Source organism: Salmo salar, chromosome 18 (assembly GCF_965601325.2).
Source record: "Salmo salar chromosome 18, fSalSal1, whole genome shotgun sequence".
In the NCBI taxonomy this organism is placed as follows: Eukaryota; Metazoa; Chordata; class Actinopteri; order Salmoniformes; family Salmonidae; genus Salmo; species Salmo salar.
In genome coordinates this window covers 5900960-5917542 of record NC_138308.1, presented here as the reverse complement: position 1 = coordinate 5917542, position 16583 = coordinate 5900960, and the positions used below count along the sequence as shown (strand labels likewise).

General features: G+C 41.3%; 1 protein-coding gene across 1 annotated transcript in view; it reads right to left on the bottom strand.

Moving 5' to 3' along the window:
- Nucleotides 1-13293: 13293 nt before the first annotated feature.
- cxcl12a (chemokine (C-X-C motif) ligand 12a (stromal cell-derived factor 1)) overlaps nt 13294-16583 on the bottom strand; it is a 41424-nt gene continuing 38134 nt past the window's right edge. The window contains exon 4 of the mRNA XM_014154372.3: nt 13294-16580. Within this exon, the coding sequence (XP_014009847.1) occupies nt 16553-16580 (28 nt within the window). The 3' untranslated portion in view covers nt 13294-16552. The remainder of the gene's footprint in view (nt 16581-16583) is intronic.

Below are 16583 nucleotides of genomic sequence, written 5' to 3'. Positions count from 1 at the left end.
AAAATAAATAACAGACATACAAACTTTGTCAATATAACTTGACCATGATAAATTACCATCTAATTTTACTCCTAGGAATTTAGCTTCTTCAACTTGTTCAGTGGTCACAGCCTTTATGCACAACTCCAGTTGAGGTTTAGGTCTGAGAATGCTTTGAACCAAATATGATGCTTTTGGTTTGAGATGTATTTATGACCAGTTTATTGTTAATGACCTATTCTGACTGACTGTAACTTCTTGCTAAGAGTCTCAGTGAGCTCACTGCTATAGGTGTTAAGTGTGCAATCATCAGTGTACATAGTCACAGTCATAAAAATAAAGAAGAGTAACGGCCCAAGGCAACCACCCTGAGGGATACCGCACTGTACATACACTACATGGCCAAAAGTATGTGGATACCTACTCGTCAAACATCTGATTCCAAAATCATTGGCATTAATATGGAGTTGGTCCCCCTTTTACTGCTATAACAGCCTCCACTCTTCTGGGAAGGCTTTCCACTAGATGTTGGAACATTTCTGCAAGGACTTGCTTCCATTCAGTCACAAGAGCATTAGTGAGGTCGGCACTGATATTGGGTGATTAGGCCTGCCTTGCAGTCGGCGTTCCCAAGGTGTTTGATGGGGTTGAGGTCAGGGATCTGTGCAGGCCAGCCAAATTCTTTCACCCCAATCTCGACAAACCATTTCTGTATAGACCTCGCTATGTGCATTGGGGACATTGTCATGCTGAAGCAGGAAAGGGCCCAAACTGGTGCCACAAAGTTGGAAGCACAGAATCGTCTAGAATGTCAATGTATGCTGTAGCGTTAAGATTCACCTTCACTGGAGCTAAAGGGCCATAGTACTAACCATGAATAACAGCCCCAGACCATTATTCATCCTCCACCAAACTTTACAATTGGCACTAAGCACTGGGGTATGTAGAGTTCTCCTGGCATCACTCCAGAGAATGTGTTTACACTTTTTCAGAGTCCAATGGCAGTGAGCTTTACACCACTCCAGCCGACACTTGCATTGCGCATGGTGATCTTAGGCTTGTGTGCGGCTGCTCGGCCATGAAAACCCATTTCATGAAGCTCCCGACTAACAGTTATTGTGCTGACGTTGCTTCCAGAGGCAGTTTGGAACTCGGTAGTGAGTGTTGCAACCGAGGACAGATGATTTTTACATGCTACGCATTTCAGCCCTCGGCAGTCACATTCTGTGAGCTTGTCCGACCTACCACTTCGCGACTGAGCGAGTTTCAGACTGATCCATTGAAGAATTACATCACAACACAATATTTTGTATCAAGTCTGCCAGGTGTCCTTCACGAGTTTGCCCAAATGTGCCGAATTGGTCAGTTGATAGATTTTCATGCCACATAACTATAGAGAACATACAAAATGCAGTGTAATAAAAAATGTAAGTTTACACACTCCCAGGAATGTCATACATGATGCATCATTAGCTTCTCTAAAGAAAAGACACTAACCTTCACACATCTAGATGGCCGGGCGGGGTGGGTGTGGAGCCAGAGACAGCAGCGGGGTCAAACTGTAGAACCCAGTTTTTACGTTTGAATATAAAAATGTATTTTATCAAGCAAATCTACGCTACATTTTATCTCTGGGACCCTCAGGATGACAAATCAGAGCAGGATTACTGAATCTAAGTACATTATTTACCTTCAGAGTTGAATGTATCAAACCAGATTAACAATAATTTAAGCTTTCTGCCCATTTAAGACATATCTATGTCTCGGAATGTTGGCTGTTGTTTACAATGTCATTCTAGGCACATTATCGCATATTGAGCAACAACTGTCCCAATTTAGGGACACCGATCCTGTAGAGGTTAAAAACCTCTTAAGGATCGGCCCCTATTTTTCCAATTTTGGCCTAAAATCACATACCCAAATCTAACTACCTGTAGCTCAGGCCCTGAAGCAAGGATATGCATTTTCTTGGTACCGTTTGAAAGAAAACACCTTGAAGTTTGTGGAAATGTGAAAGGAAAGTGGGAGAATATAACACATTAGATCTGGCAAAAGATAATACAAAGGAAAAAAATACTGTTTTTTGTATTTTCTTGTACCATCATCTTTGAAATGCAAGAGAAATGCCACAGTGTATTATTCCAGCACAGGTGCAATTTAGATATTGGCCACTAGATGGCAGCAGTGTATGTGCAAAGTTTTAGTCTGATCCAATGAACCATTGCATTTCTGTTCAAAATATTGTATCAAGACTGCCCAAATGTGCCTAATTTGTTATTAATAACTTTTCATGTTCAAAACTGTGCACTGTCCTCAAACAATAGCATGGTATTCTTTCACTGTAATAGCTACTGTAATTTGGAAGGTGCAGTTAGATTAACAAGAATTTAAGCTTTCTGCCAATATCAGATATGTCTTTGTCCTGGTTAATGTTCTTATTACTTACAACCTCATGCCGATCGCATTAGCCTACATTAGCTCAACCATCCCACAGGGGACCCACCAATCCTTTATTTTAAGTGATTACCAAAACAGACTTACATGTTTGGCTGTGAACATCAAAGTGATATATGATTGTTATCAAGACAAGAGGAGATTATTTCCAACAAACGGCAAGTTCCTCTTAAAGCTGGTTACAGATTTTAATGTAAGACTAGGAAAGGCCTTGCAGCTGAAACATCCATAAAAAGTCTGTAGCCCCAGAAGAAAAGCTCTATAGTGCTGAGTTATTTCAGCACAACTATTTTCCGCTGTATCACTCACTTACTTCCTTAAACAAGGGCAATAATTAAGTCATAATTGTCAAAGTAGTCTCTAATACCATCACTGCTGTTAAAGCAACACTGAATACCTCTCCTGTCTGACTATTATCCATGGAAGTTAGGCATCGCATGACTAATAATTGCACAGTGTATTAAAATAACACAGAGCAGAAGCAATTAAAAGTTATCAGTAACCACACACACACACACCTCTGGGCTGATCCCGAGTGAATGGAAACAGGGAGGATGTATTGACGCCGACACCAACACTCCTAAATACTCCCTTTCCCTGGACTGCCATAGGGAAATTATGGCAAAAAGCCAGATGTGCTGGTCCATCTTTAGTCCATGTGGGCCTGTCTAAATTGGGTGTTTTGCACAAAATTGATAGAGAATGTTTTTTTCTGTGTCGGAGCCTAGATTAAAAACAATTTCGATTTCTGATTTCTGGTCCCAGTCTGTCCCGATTTCTGGCCCCAGTCTGTTCTTGTCCCTTTCTATCACACACTGACTCTCTACTGGTTGAATCAAGTCAATTGGGGAAAGGGAAAGGGGGATACCTAGTCAGTTGTACAAGTGAATGCCTTCAATTGAAATGTGTTTTCTGCAGAGAGGTGCGGTTCTACATAGTAGAACTGCAACATAGTAGAACTGCAACCCCTCTAAAAACTTTCTTCTATCACCATGAGTGCTCTAAGGTATTTCAATGTATTATGACTTACAGTAGAGACAGTGAGAGGCGATGGTGGAAACACTATATTCTCACCACTACACTGCATCTTTCCTATCTAAAGAGTAAATCTCCTTCAGGGGTGAAATGTGTTGCTATAAATAATCATTTTCTGCTATATATTTCTCTAATGTGTTACTATATTTCTCTCAGAAAATGATGTGTCCACTTTATCTGTAGTGCTGGGAGTAGTTGCGGACCGTGTGAATGCTTATCAGATGGAGGGGATGGGTTCAGTGTGGGGGTTTTAAGTGGCTTCTGTGGCTTCTGTGGATAGGTGTCTTTTATACAGGTAACAAACTGAGATTAGGAGCACTCCCTTTAAGAGTGTGCTCCTAATCTCAGCTCGTTACCTGTATAAAAGACACCTGGGAGCCAGAAATCTTTGTGATTGAGAGGGGGTCAAATACTTATTTCCCTCATTAAAATGCAAATCAATTTATAACATTTTTGACATGCGTTTTTCTGGATTTTTTTGTTGTTATTCTGTCTCTCACTGTTCAAATAAACCTACCATTAAATTATAGACTGATCAGTTCTTTGTCAGTGGGCAAACATACAAAATCAGCAGGGGATCAAATACTTTTTTTCCCTCACTGTACTATGGGGACATACAATAATGCCCCAAGCCGGCTCAGAGGGTACCAAACTATGAGGCCCACGGCAGCCCAAGCCCACACAGGTTTCACCGGCTCCAAAAAGGGGTTACAGAAGCCACCTTTTCCCGAGAAGCCTGAACTGTCAGAGCCCAATATAGGGAACCAGAACCTGCTGCAATTTGGATATGTGTATTGACCCACTGCAGCCCAAGTCCATAGACCCCACGGTTCCAAGAACAATACTTTTTGTGTGAGCCTGACATGTCAGAACTCATACAAGGAACCGCAAGTTCAATACAACAGAACACCTGTCGTAACTTGGTAAAGCGCACACTCGCACTGCATAGCATCGCGCAGCCCAAGACTCAAACTCACAGTGAACTGTGGTAACAATGATAAATGCGCACTCTGTGCAGTGCCGCCCATCAAGGCAGCCCAAGGCTCAAACCCACAGCGAAACTGTGGTAACCCGGACAGAACGCTGCCTAACATCGCCCATAGACCCTACTGGCTCCAAAAAAGGCTCACACAGAGACCCAATGAGTCTGCAATGCCAGAATTCACCAGAACAGCAAGTCCAAAACAACAGGGCACAGGGAAACTGTGGTAAACTGGATAAATGTGAAATATGCGTGCTTCCGGACACCAAGGCAGCCCAATGCTCAATCCCACAGGGGAACTGTGGTAACCTGGGATAAATGCACTGGTACATCCAAGCGATAAAACCTCACAAAGGCCTGTGGGAAATCCCAACTCGCTGCAGCACAGATATCAAAGAATGCACACCGCTAGACAACCCTTCTCCTTTGCTGTCATACTCCAGGGAGATAGCCTCCACAATCCAACGAGAAAGACGCTGCTTAAAAAAGTGCCCTACCCCGAGCTGGATTAGCGAAACAGACAAAAATATGGTCACAAACACAGATATGCTGGGTCCTATCCATATACATGTGTAAAGAGCGCAGCGGATACAGGCCATGCAACCTCCATTGTTCACTGGAAGCATACAGAGGAGGAGAGAAATGGAACAGCTCGAAAGCCAGGGACCTGTAAGACATTGGCATAACCTAGGGAGCAGAAGTATGAATTAGGACATAACATCACTTTGGAGTCGCCAGGCGCAAACTCCACACAGGAAGGATGTACTGATAGCGCGTGGAGATCCCCAACACGCTTGGCCGACGCCAAGGCCATGAGCAGTCTTGTAGGAAAGGACCTTCAGGTCCAAAGATTCCAAGCATCCAGGACCAAAACCAGGTCCCAGGTCAGTGCCATAGGCTTAGACACTGGTCTGAGCCAGCACACTCCTTTCAGGAATCGCACCACCAGAGGATAAGACTCCGGGGTAGAGCCATCAATCCCTACATGACACGCCGGGATGGCTGCCATATAAATCTTTGATATGGAGAAAGAAAGGCCCTGCTCAAAACGCTCTTGCAAGAACATCAAAATGTCCACCAAAGAGCTCCCAAACGCACCCCACTTATATGTATGCAACCCTCTCGTATAGACTGTGTAGTCGTAATCACGTTCAAGGGTTTAGTTTGTTAGGATACCCATTGGCTACTGCACATGACAAAGTAAACAACAGTAATAGACGAGAACAACATAAGATAACACATTAAATTCAAAATTAAAATTAAATAAGAGTTATATATAGGAAGGACACCAAGAAACAAAAAAAATACTATTTACACACTATTCATAAATACATATTAATATTCTTACATAGAGTACAGTTCCATTTTATCTTTAGAAAGAGAGACGCTGTGAAGCTAAACTTACTTTTTGTTTGAGTAACCTCTGGTGGCAGAGCATTCCACGATGACATGGCTCTAAACATAACTGACAACGCATTAAATCTGTTTTTGGTTTGGGTACTATGAAGACGAAGCACGTGTGTGTTTTCCGTAATGCTATAATGTCCATTCACCAGAGGTTACTCTAGCTGAATGGACACTATAGCATTACAGCTTCCATTCAGAAAAACAAGATTGGACAGAGAGAGACAGAGAGAGACAGAAAGAGAGACAGAAAGAGAGAGAGAGCTGTCCTGGAGGGTAGCCAGAGGAGATGGAAAGTGGGAAGAAGGGAAGGACAGAAGCAGAGCAGCTGTAAGTTGGGCCACATTTTTCTTTTATTGCACAACAATTCACTGTTGTTTCATCTAACGTGTTAAGAAACATTCTCATTGCAAAGAAAACAATCTTACACACAACTGAAAATGTTATGGAAGGACATTATGTACAATCGTATCTTAGAGAGTTATGCCAGCAAAATTTGCACTTTAAACGCTCACAAACTCACCAGCAAATAACTGACGAGCAGAAAGAGAGGAAAATATTAGAACGACAAAGGAGAAACTTAAATACTGAACACACATCTGTGTCTCATCTCTCTACACACCAGAGAATTGTCAGTGTAATATTTACACTCCCAACAACAGATGCTCCCTGGTAAACCTGGTATTACTGCTGCTGGTGACTCGGACTCAGACAGACACCTTCCCAACTGGAACCAAAGTGATACCTCACACTGAGATGAACAACTGAACTTGTCTAAGGGGGACATTGCTCTCTTAAAAATTGAGCGGTTATTATTAGCAAAGGATCGAATTCATTCAAACCCAGATTGTAGAAACCGTAACGACCCGGTTTAATATTGAACATTTAAAAACAGTCAAAGCAACCTGCTTCTCACCTGTTCAAGTTATAATGAACATTAGTCGATTTGGAAATACTGTGAAGGTTAAATCATACTGCAAGGATAATGGAGATTAGTCTGTATGGGGTGGCTTTAGGACATTTAGGAATCAACTGTTCTCCACTATCTGGAGCTCTGGCCTCTCTGGCTCAGAAACATCTCGCAGCAGACATCTCACCTCCACAAAACAAGATGTGGGTTACAAGGGTGGTAGTAACAGTTCATTGTGAAGACACCTGCTGGACTGTAGCAGGACAACAGCTACACTCTGTTAAGGATATTATACGTTCTGCCTCACACATATCACCATGAGATTTAGATCCTGCATACTGTTCTACGCTGTAAAAAAAATAAAAAAAAATAAAGTCCAATCTATTTCTTATACTTCTGCCTCTCACAGTGTGTAGGATTAAAAAAACGCCCCTCATGTCCAGGAAGCTACACACATAGGAACAGTATGAGAATAGCCTACATACAGCACCTCTATTGATGCACATTTTTCACCAACTGGGGAAATCAAATTTTATATTACCTCAGAAATATGTCCTGCTGGACTGAGGAATAGCGTGTAGGATGACTCTCACTACACACCATTATCTAACAAATTATGTGAGGTAATTATACAAACAGTGCTCTATGAAACATCAGTTCACCCCATCCTGGTTGTTGCAATACGTATGGGGTGTCAGTGTTTCACACAACCCCTCTCTGTGTCTGTGTGCTGCCTTGGAGCTGAATATACTTATCGCAGTGGTTCCCAAACAAAAATGTCCCTATTCATTTATTTAGTGCTAATCAAATGTTATTTGTCATATAAGCCGAATACAACAGGTGTAGACCTTACCGTTAAATGCTTACTTACAAGCCCTTAACCAACAACGCAGTTAAAAAAAAGGGTTACAAAATATTTACAAAATAAACGGAAGTAAAAAAATAAAATAAAAGTAACACAATAAAATAATAATAACGAGGCTATATACAGGGGCCGTGCAGGGGTAGGTTAGTAAAGGTATTTTTTTTATGTAGGTAGGGGTAAAGTGACTATGCATAGATAATAAACAGCAAGTAGCAGCAGTGTAAATAGTCCGGGTGGCCATTTGATAAATTTTTCAGCAGTCCTATAATAAGGGCACAAGGCGAGACCCAGATGCAGGGAGGCAGATGGTTAAAGTCCAATATGTTTATTAGCAATCCAAAAGGGGTAGGCAAGAGAATAGTCGAGGACAGGCTAGAAATCTAACCAGTCAGAGATCCAGAGGTGCAAAATGGCAGGCAGGCTCGAGGTCAGGGCAGGCAGAATAGACAGGCAGGCGGGAATGGAGTCCAGAAAAACACGCAAAGGTCAAAACCGAGAGGACTAGTAAAAGAGAATAGAAAAGCAGGAGCATGGGGAAAACACGCTGGTTGACTTGAACATATAAGACGAACTGGCACAGAGAGACGGGAAACACAGGGATAAATACACTGGGGAAAATAAGTGACACCTGGAGGGGGTGGAGACAATCACAAGGACAGGTGAAACAGATCAGGGCGTGACACCTGTGGCTTGGGGGAGAAGCTGTTAAGGAGACTTGGGTGACTGGAGTCATTGACCATTTTTTGGGCCTTCCTCTGACACCGCCTAGTATGTACAGTTGAAGTCGGAAGTTTACATACACCTTAGCCAAATACATTTAAACTCAGTTTTTCACAATTCCTGACATTTAATCCGAGTAAAAAGTCCCTGTCTTAGGTCAGTTAGGATCTCCACTTTATTTTAAGAATGTGAAATGTCAGAATAGAAAGAATAGTAGAAAGAATTATTTATTTCAGCTTTTATTTCTTTCAAAACATTCCCAGTGGGTCAGTCGTTTACATACACTCAATGAGTATTTGGTAGCATTGCATTTAAATAGTTTAACTTGGGTCAAACATTTCAGGTAGCCTTCCACAAGCTTCCCACAATAAGTTTAAGAATGTTAGCCCATTGCTTCTGACAGAGCTGGTGTAACTGAGTCAGGTTTGTAGGCCTCCTTGCTCCCACACACTTTTTCAGTTCTGCCCACAAATTTTCTATAGGATTGAGGTCAGGGCTTTGTGATGGCCACTCCAATACCTTGACTTTGTTGTCCTTAAGCCATTTTGCCACAACTTTGGAAGTATGCTTGGGGTCATTGTCCATTTGGAAGACCCATTTCCTGACTGATGTCTTGAGATGTTGCTTCAGTATATCCACGTAATTTTCCTTTCTCATGATGCGATCTATTTTGTGAAGTGCACCAGTCCCTCCTGCAGCAAATCACCCCCACAACATGATGCTGCCGCCCTCGTGCTTCACGGTTGGGATGGTGTTCTTCGGCTTGCAGGCCTCCCCCTTTTCCCTCCAAACATTACGATGGTCATTCTGGCCAAACAGTTCACTTTTGTTTCATCAGACCACAGGACATTTCTCCAAAAATTATGCTCTTTGTCCCCATGTGCAGTTGCAAACCATAGTCTGGCTTTTTTATAGTGGTTTTGGAGCAGTGGCATCTTCCTTGCTGTGTGGCCTTTCAGGTTATGTCAATATAGGACTCGTTTTACTGTGGATATAGATACTTTTGTACCTGTTTCCTTCAGCATCTTCACAAGGTCCTTTGTGTTGTTCTGGGATTGATTTGCACTTTTCGCACCAAAGTACGTTCATCTCTAGGAGACTGAACGTGTCTCCTTCCTGAGCGGAATGATGGCTGTGTGGTCCCATGGTGTTTATACTTGCGTACTATTGTCTGTACACATGAACGTGGTACCTTCAGGCGTTTAGAAATTGCTCCCAAGGATGAACCAGACTTGTGGAGGTCTACAATTTTATTTTCTGAGGTCTTGGCTGATTTCTTTTGATTTTCCCATGATGTCAAGCAAAGAGGCACTGAGTTTGAAGGTAGGCCTTGAAATGCATCCACAGGTACATCTCCAATTGACTCACTGATGTCAATTAGCCTATCAGAAGCTGCTAAAGCCATGACATCATTTTCTGGAATTTTCCAAACTGTTTAAAGGCACAGCCAGCTTAGTGTATGTAAACTTCTGATCCAGTGGAATTGTGATACAGTGAATTATAAGTGAAATAATCTGTCTGTAAACAATTTTTGGAAAAATGACTTGTGTCATGCACAAAGTAGATATCCTAACCGACTTGCCAAAACTATAGTTTGTTAACAAGAAATTTGTGGAGTGGTTGAAAAACTAGTTTTAATGACTCCAACCTAAGTGCATGTAAACTTCCGACTTCAACTGTGGGTCATGAATGGCAGGAAGCTTGGCCCCAGTGGTATCCTGGTCCGTACGCACTACCCTCTGTAGCACCTTACAGGCTGACTACACCGCTCACGTTGCGTGCGTTCCAAAATACATTTTGAAATCTGTATTATTCAATTATTGCACCCACACTGCTTGTGTGCGCCAACGAGCGTCTGCATTGCCAAGGGCTAAAATGGAAGTCAGTTCTATTTCTGACGCCCTGCCTCTCCCATCTCCTCATTGGTTTATAAAAGCAGGCACCCACGTGCCATCGCCTCATTGGTTATACCCACGTGGGTGACTGAAAGACGAAATAGGTCAGTGGCGGTAATGCACCTAATTTATGAAAGTTGCCAATCGCAATATAAAGTCAAGAGAAGAAAAAGCCTGGAAGGAGGAGAGATGACTGGTGATGATTAGGTTGACCGTTTTATGTGTGGATTAATTGGTGGAGTAGAGGACCTTGTGCATTTCAGGTAAAATAACAACTCAAAGTTTATACCCCAGGACAAATTAGCTAGCAACAACAAGCTAGCTAAATAGGACAAATTAGCTAGCAAGTGCAAGCTAGCTAGCTAAATTGCCATAAATGTTTAGTGCTTTTTGACCTGTCCCCAAATTAATATAATTGGTTCAGAGTTTGTTTTGATATTTTAACCTGCGTGTCGTGATCGCGCTTGGTGTGGGGGGACAAAATACATTTATGCATGATGGCGTGCGATGGTGCGCGCTGTTACGGACTGATGCAGAGCAGTTGCCATACCAGACGGTGATGCAATCGGTCAGGATGCTCTTGATAGTGCAGCTGTTGAACTTTTTGAGGATCTGGGGACCCATGTCAAATTTTTTCAGTATCCTGAGGGGGAAAAGGTGTTGTTGTACCCTCTTTATGACTGTCTTGGTGTGTTTCGACCATGACAGTTTGTTGGTGGTGTGGACACCAAGGAACATGACACACTCTACCCGCTCCACAACAGCCCCGTCGATGTGAAAGGGGGCGTGTTCGGCTCTCTTTTTCCTGTAGTCCACGATCAGCTCCTTTGTCTTGCTCACCATGAGGGAGAGGTTGTTGTCCTGGAACCACACGGCCAGGTTTCTGACCTCCTCTCTATAGGCTGTCTCATTGTTGTCGGTGATCAGGCCTACCACTGTTGTGTCGTAATCAATGTTGAATTCAGGCTGTAACACAACAAAATGTGGAATAAGTCAAGGGGTATGAATACTTTCTGAAGTCACTGTAAGAACGTCTGGTTTGACTGAGTAATGATTAAAAACACACCATTATTTAATGTTACTTCACCAGTTAACACTTCCAGCACTAAGCAGTGAGTTCTATTTTATTGTCTTTGGCCTCTGTGTTGAGTCATGACAAATAATTGGTCATGACAGCTTTATGAAATAGAACTGACCCCTTTGCTTCTCAAACATCACACACTTGTACCAAGAAAAAAACGTACAAAATAATGTATCTTTTGTCTCTCTGTTTCATAAATTTCCTTCAATTCGCATGAGGCTGAATGTATCTCTCCAGAGAAAGCATCCGAGCGAACAAAACAGCGCCTCTCAGTCTCGGTATGAGTAGCCCATCTATATGATGATGTCTGCTCAAAAAGAGTATGACATTTTTGCTTCCCATAGCATCAACTGCAAGGGAAGCCAGCTCGCATTTGGCCTCCCTTGATAAAAAAAATAATTTGAATCAGCTGAACTGAGTGAGCTCAGCAGTGAATGGTCCTGGCACACCCATAAAAAAGTGTCAAGGGAAGCCAGTTTGGATTTGGCTTCACACCAATCACATCAGAAGCCAAACATCATTGAAAGAAAAAACTTCAATTGTTGCATATTTCATAAACTTCCCATGGATGGTGATAGAGATTTGGACTTGTGGTTTTACTTAATTCTCCATACTGGCCAATGATTATAATGGCGATTCTGTTCCACCCATAAATTCATACATTGTGCCCCTGCCCTGAGAGGATGGAAGTTCAACATGTAGCTAGATGTAGTAGGTTAGTGCATGCAGGAGTACCTGCCTCTGTGTCATCAAAGGTTGTGAAATGCCTGTGTGTTTTACCTGCGAATGGACCTACAAAGCTGGTTTGTTGAAGATCAAAACGGAGTGAATAGAACAGCTTCTGATAGGGCCTAATCTTCTGATAGGTCTGCAATTACTTGTTCCGTCAAGAATCTCTCTCATCAAAGAGACTATAGTTCTGCATCAGTTCCCCCACACAGCAAAGTTCAAAGGTCAAACCTGTTTACTGTAATGTGTTCCTATAATGACCAGTGATTCAGTTAATGGCTAAATAACTACGACCATTTTCTCCTTTAATCTCTACTGTGTGTGTGCGTGTGTGTGTGTGTGCGTGTGTGTGTGTGTGTGTGTGTGTGTGTGTGTGTGTGTGTGTGTGTGTGTGACATCAAACACAGACTGACCCAAAGGCTGTATGTATATTGTTAAAGTATGGGAGCTACAGTATGGGAGAACAATTAACCACACCACACACACACACACACACACACACACACACACACACACACACACACACACACACACACACACACACACACACGCGCACACGCACACGCACACACACACTGGAAACCAACTATGTCATTTGAATGACTAATTCTAATTGTATGGGGACTGGTTTTCTATTGACCTTGTGTGAGACCACAAGTTCTTCTTTTCATAGTTCTGAGTGGTTCATCTGAGCCATTCTGTGTTCTAATTCATAAGTACCATGGTTTGTTACTGCAGGGGTCTGTATGTACAGACATTAATAGACTGTCTGTTAGCAGCTCTGAGACAGACCCTCTCTGTTTCCCCTTTGTAATGCCTGATTGAGGCATGAGAAAAGAGAGGCCTGCTTGGCGCAGTGTGTATGTGTGTGTTCACTTGTGTGTGTGTGCGTGCACATGTGCATGTGTGTGTGTTAATTGTCCCATATTAAAACAGTAGATTTGGCAGGGGTTAGGGCCCATGCACACACTACGCTAGTTTCCTGTCACGGGGTTTGTGGGGTCTGATCTGCAATAGCTATAGCTGTATATTAACCATGACATAAAGGCAACTTTACCTGAGTGAATATTTTTATTTATTTAACCAGGCAAGTCAGTTAAGAACTCTTATTTACAATGACGGCCTACCGGGAAACAGTGGGTTAACTGCCTTGTTGTGTTGATGTGTTGATGTAGTGATGTAGTGTTGCCAATAGTTTATGTTATTACTTTTTAGAGTATTGAAAAAAGTATGCAAACATAAAAATGAATACTTTTTATTTAAAGATTACATTTTACTCAACAATATAGTTTAACATTGAAATGACGTTACATCAGAGGAAATGGCTCATGTGAAAAGATCTGGAGACATTATACATTCTAGCTCCTTCATATGAACTTGTGTTTAACGTATAAAACTACAAAAATATAATATTTCTTATAATATTTGTTTAACTCAAAATGAAAATGTGATGTATCTCATGCTTAAGATTGTTATATGAAAAAGTAAAGTAAAAGTAAAGTATTATACCACTAAAGACAATAGAAAAACAACAGTTGACTAACTGTAGTAGACCAACAGTGTGGATCATATTCTTGTTCTCATTATAACATTCTAAACTTACGTATTGTTATGAATGAATATGTTGGATGTAAAGTGCATCGGTATCCAAAATAACATACAGTATATGACATTAATAGGTAGTCAAGCCAATCTATCTACTATTACCATTTCTACTATTACTATTACTATACTGCTACTAACACTAGCACACTAAAACTGCTGATAGATTTGCTTTTCATAGTGTCTGGTTTGCTAAATATGAAACTTTATAATTTCCATAATGTTTCATGACACATTGACGTGGTAGTCTGTCTGACAACAAATTTAATTTGGTTAACCCACTGCATGTGTTGTCTGGGATTTTACTTCATACGGGACGGGACTAGTCAATGTCAGAATTAAAGGGAAACCTGAACTACGAAGTTGGCAAGCCGTGGGTTGTTAGTTATCTGACTGAACTTTCCCTTTATGGTAGTCTGGATTAACTGTTCCTTTAATAAAATCTGGACGTACTACCTTTAATGTTTCCATAAACATGACGCGGCTACAGACCACTACTTTTTCATTGGTCGCTCAATAAGCAGAGTTCTGACTCTAAATGTTCTAGAATACTCAGAAAGACCGAAATACAACAACATACCATTCAACATTCTCCATCAATGACCGTGTTCCCCTAACAGCTAACAGCTATCACACACACACACGCACACATCCACAAACACAGTTCTTAAAATACCTAATAGACTGGAAGGGTTGTACAGGGTCTCACTACCAGTCACAGTTCTACAGAGATAAACCAACTGTTGGCACCAAACTGGCAGCCACAGTTCCATGACAACAACATTGTAATTAGCATTTTAACTTGAGAGTCATTATCTTGGAACTTTTGTGCCAACGTGGCGCCGACTGAAATTCTAAATCTACAACTAACTTTTCCAAACTGTGTATATCTATGTCTTTGCTAATTACCAAAGCTGCTCAGAGAATAACATCACAGACTATGTTTCACATTAATATAAAATGTATATAAAATACTTCAACATCCAGCATGGCTGGATACAAAACATAAAAAAATTGGTTGAGTCGGTACTAGACAGGGATGTCCATTCACTCCTGTGTGTTCTTAAGCAGACATACTGTAGTGTGTTCTAGTGGCGCGTGAACACCCCCATGCCTCTTGGATCTTTTTTTGCATTGCTGAACCTTGTACAATCTCCAGCACAAGCTGATTGAGTTGGATTGTGAATTGTGAATTCTGTCATGAATCCTCCCTCATTATCTCTTCCTTTCCTTCCTCTCCCTATCTCAGCCCCATCAATACCTACCTAAAGCACAGTTCTAATTCCTAAATGACAGAGAAGCCAGGGGCCAAAACAACTCTAAAATCTTTACCAATCAAATAGGATAGTAAAAAAACGGTATATACATCACAGATAAAAACATACATGCACAGATATAATTTCACTTGGCACTAATAGGGGTGGATTCTATGAGGGGTGCAGGTGGTTATGGTAACATAGGTAACAGAGGTGGTGGTTTTGGCAAGCCATGGGTTGGATGGTTCCGTGATGGACAGGATAAGTGCTGTTCAGCGTGCGTGCCAGGTGAGTAGATGTTACATGCTATACGCCTCACATTACATACAGCCGCTAGTGAACGTCTACACACCCCTTCACAATTTGCCTTAAAATTACATCTAAAAAGGGATTACATTAGATTTGTTTCCTACTGATCTACACAACCTACTCCACATTTGATATAACATTTTTCAAATGACTGAAAAACACAAAATGAGGATGTATTGATTGCGTGTTTTCCCACCCCAAAGTAAATACTTGGTGGAAGCGCCTTTGGAAGCGATTACAGATGTGAATATTTTGAATGAGATTCTACCAACCTTTCACAACTCTTAGCGCAACATATATCCATTGTTTTTGTCAAAATTGCTCAAGCTCAGTGCATTTGGATGGGAATCATTGATGGACAGCAATATTCAAACCTTGTCTCAGAATTTTAAAGCACATTTAAGTCAGGACAGAGAATGGACCATTCAGGAACATTAAACACCTCTTAGAAACATTCAACACCTCTTAGAAAGCCATTATAGTGTGTGTTTGGCATTAAAAATGGTGCAATTGTCCCACAGAAAAATAAAACTATCCAAGGATTGGGTTTTCAGAAGACCGATTCGGGTTTTCCTCTAACATTTTACCTGGGCTTTGCTCCTTTCATATTTATTTTGATCCTGACAAACTCCCCAGTCCTTGCCGATGACAAGCATACCCATAACATGATGCTGCCACCACAATACAAAAAACAAAGGGATCAACAACAGTGCATTCCCTTCACATTACTGGCCTGTATGACAAAGTACAAAGAAGGAATCAAAGTGAAAACAAATATGAAAGGAGCAAACCCCAGGTAAAAAGTTAAAGGAAAACCCACCTCAGTATTTTTCAGAAAGACAATTACACAATATTTTATGTTAAAGACACCAGAATTGCTTTCCAATAGGTGTTGAGTGTTCCTGAGTGGTCTAGACCTGACTTACGTTTTCTTGAAAATCAGAGACAATGTTTGAATATTTCTGTCCATAAATGATTCGCAACCAAATGTATTGACTTAGAGCTATTTTGACAAAAACAATGGACATACAGTATGTTGTCCTATGAGTTGTGCAAAGTTGGTAGAATATTATTCAAAATTATTCACAGCTGTAATAGCTGTCAAAGGCGCTTCCACCAAATATTATCTCTGGGGTGTGAAGATATCTTCGCTTTTTTCTTAATAACTTTCTTTCATTTTGAAAATGTAGGTTGTGTAGATCTGTAGGAAAATGTTTTATATGATCCCATTTTAGATAAAAATTTAAGGTAGTAAAATGTGAAGACTGTGCAAGAGGAGTGTAGATCTTCACTTGGCACTGTTTCTGTTGGGCGGTCTTCCTGCAGGCTCTCTAGTTGGTCTGCTTGGCTTTCTTCATCCTG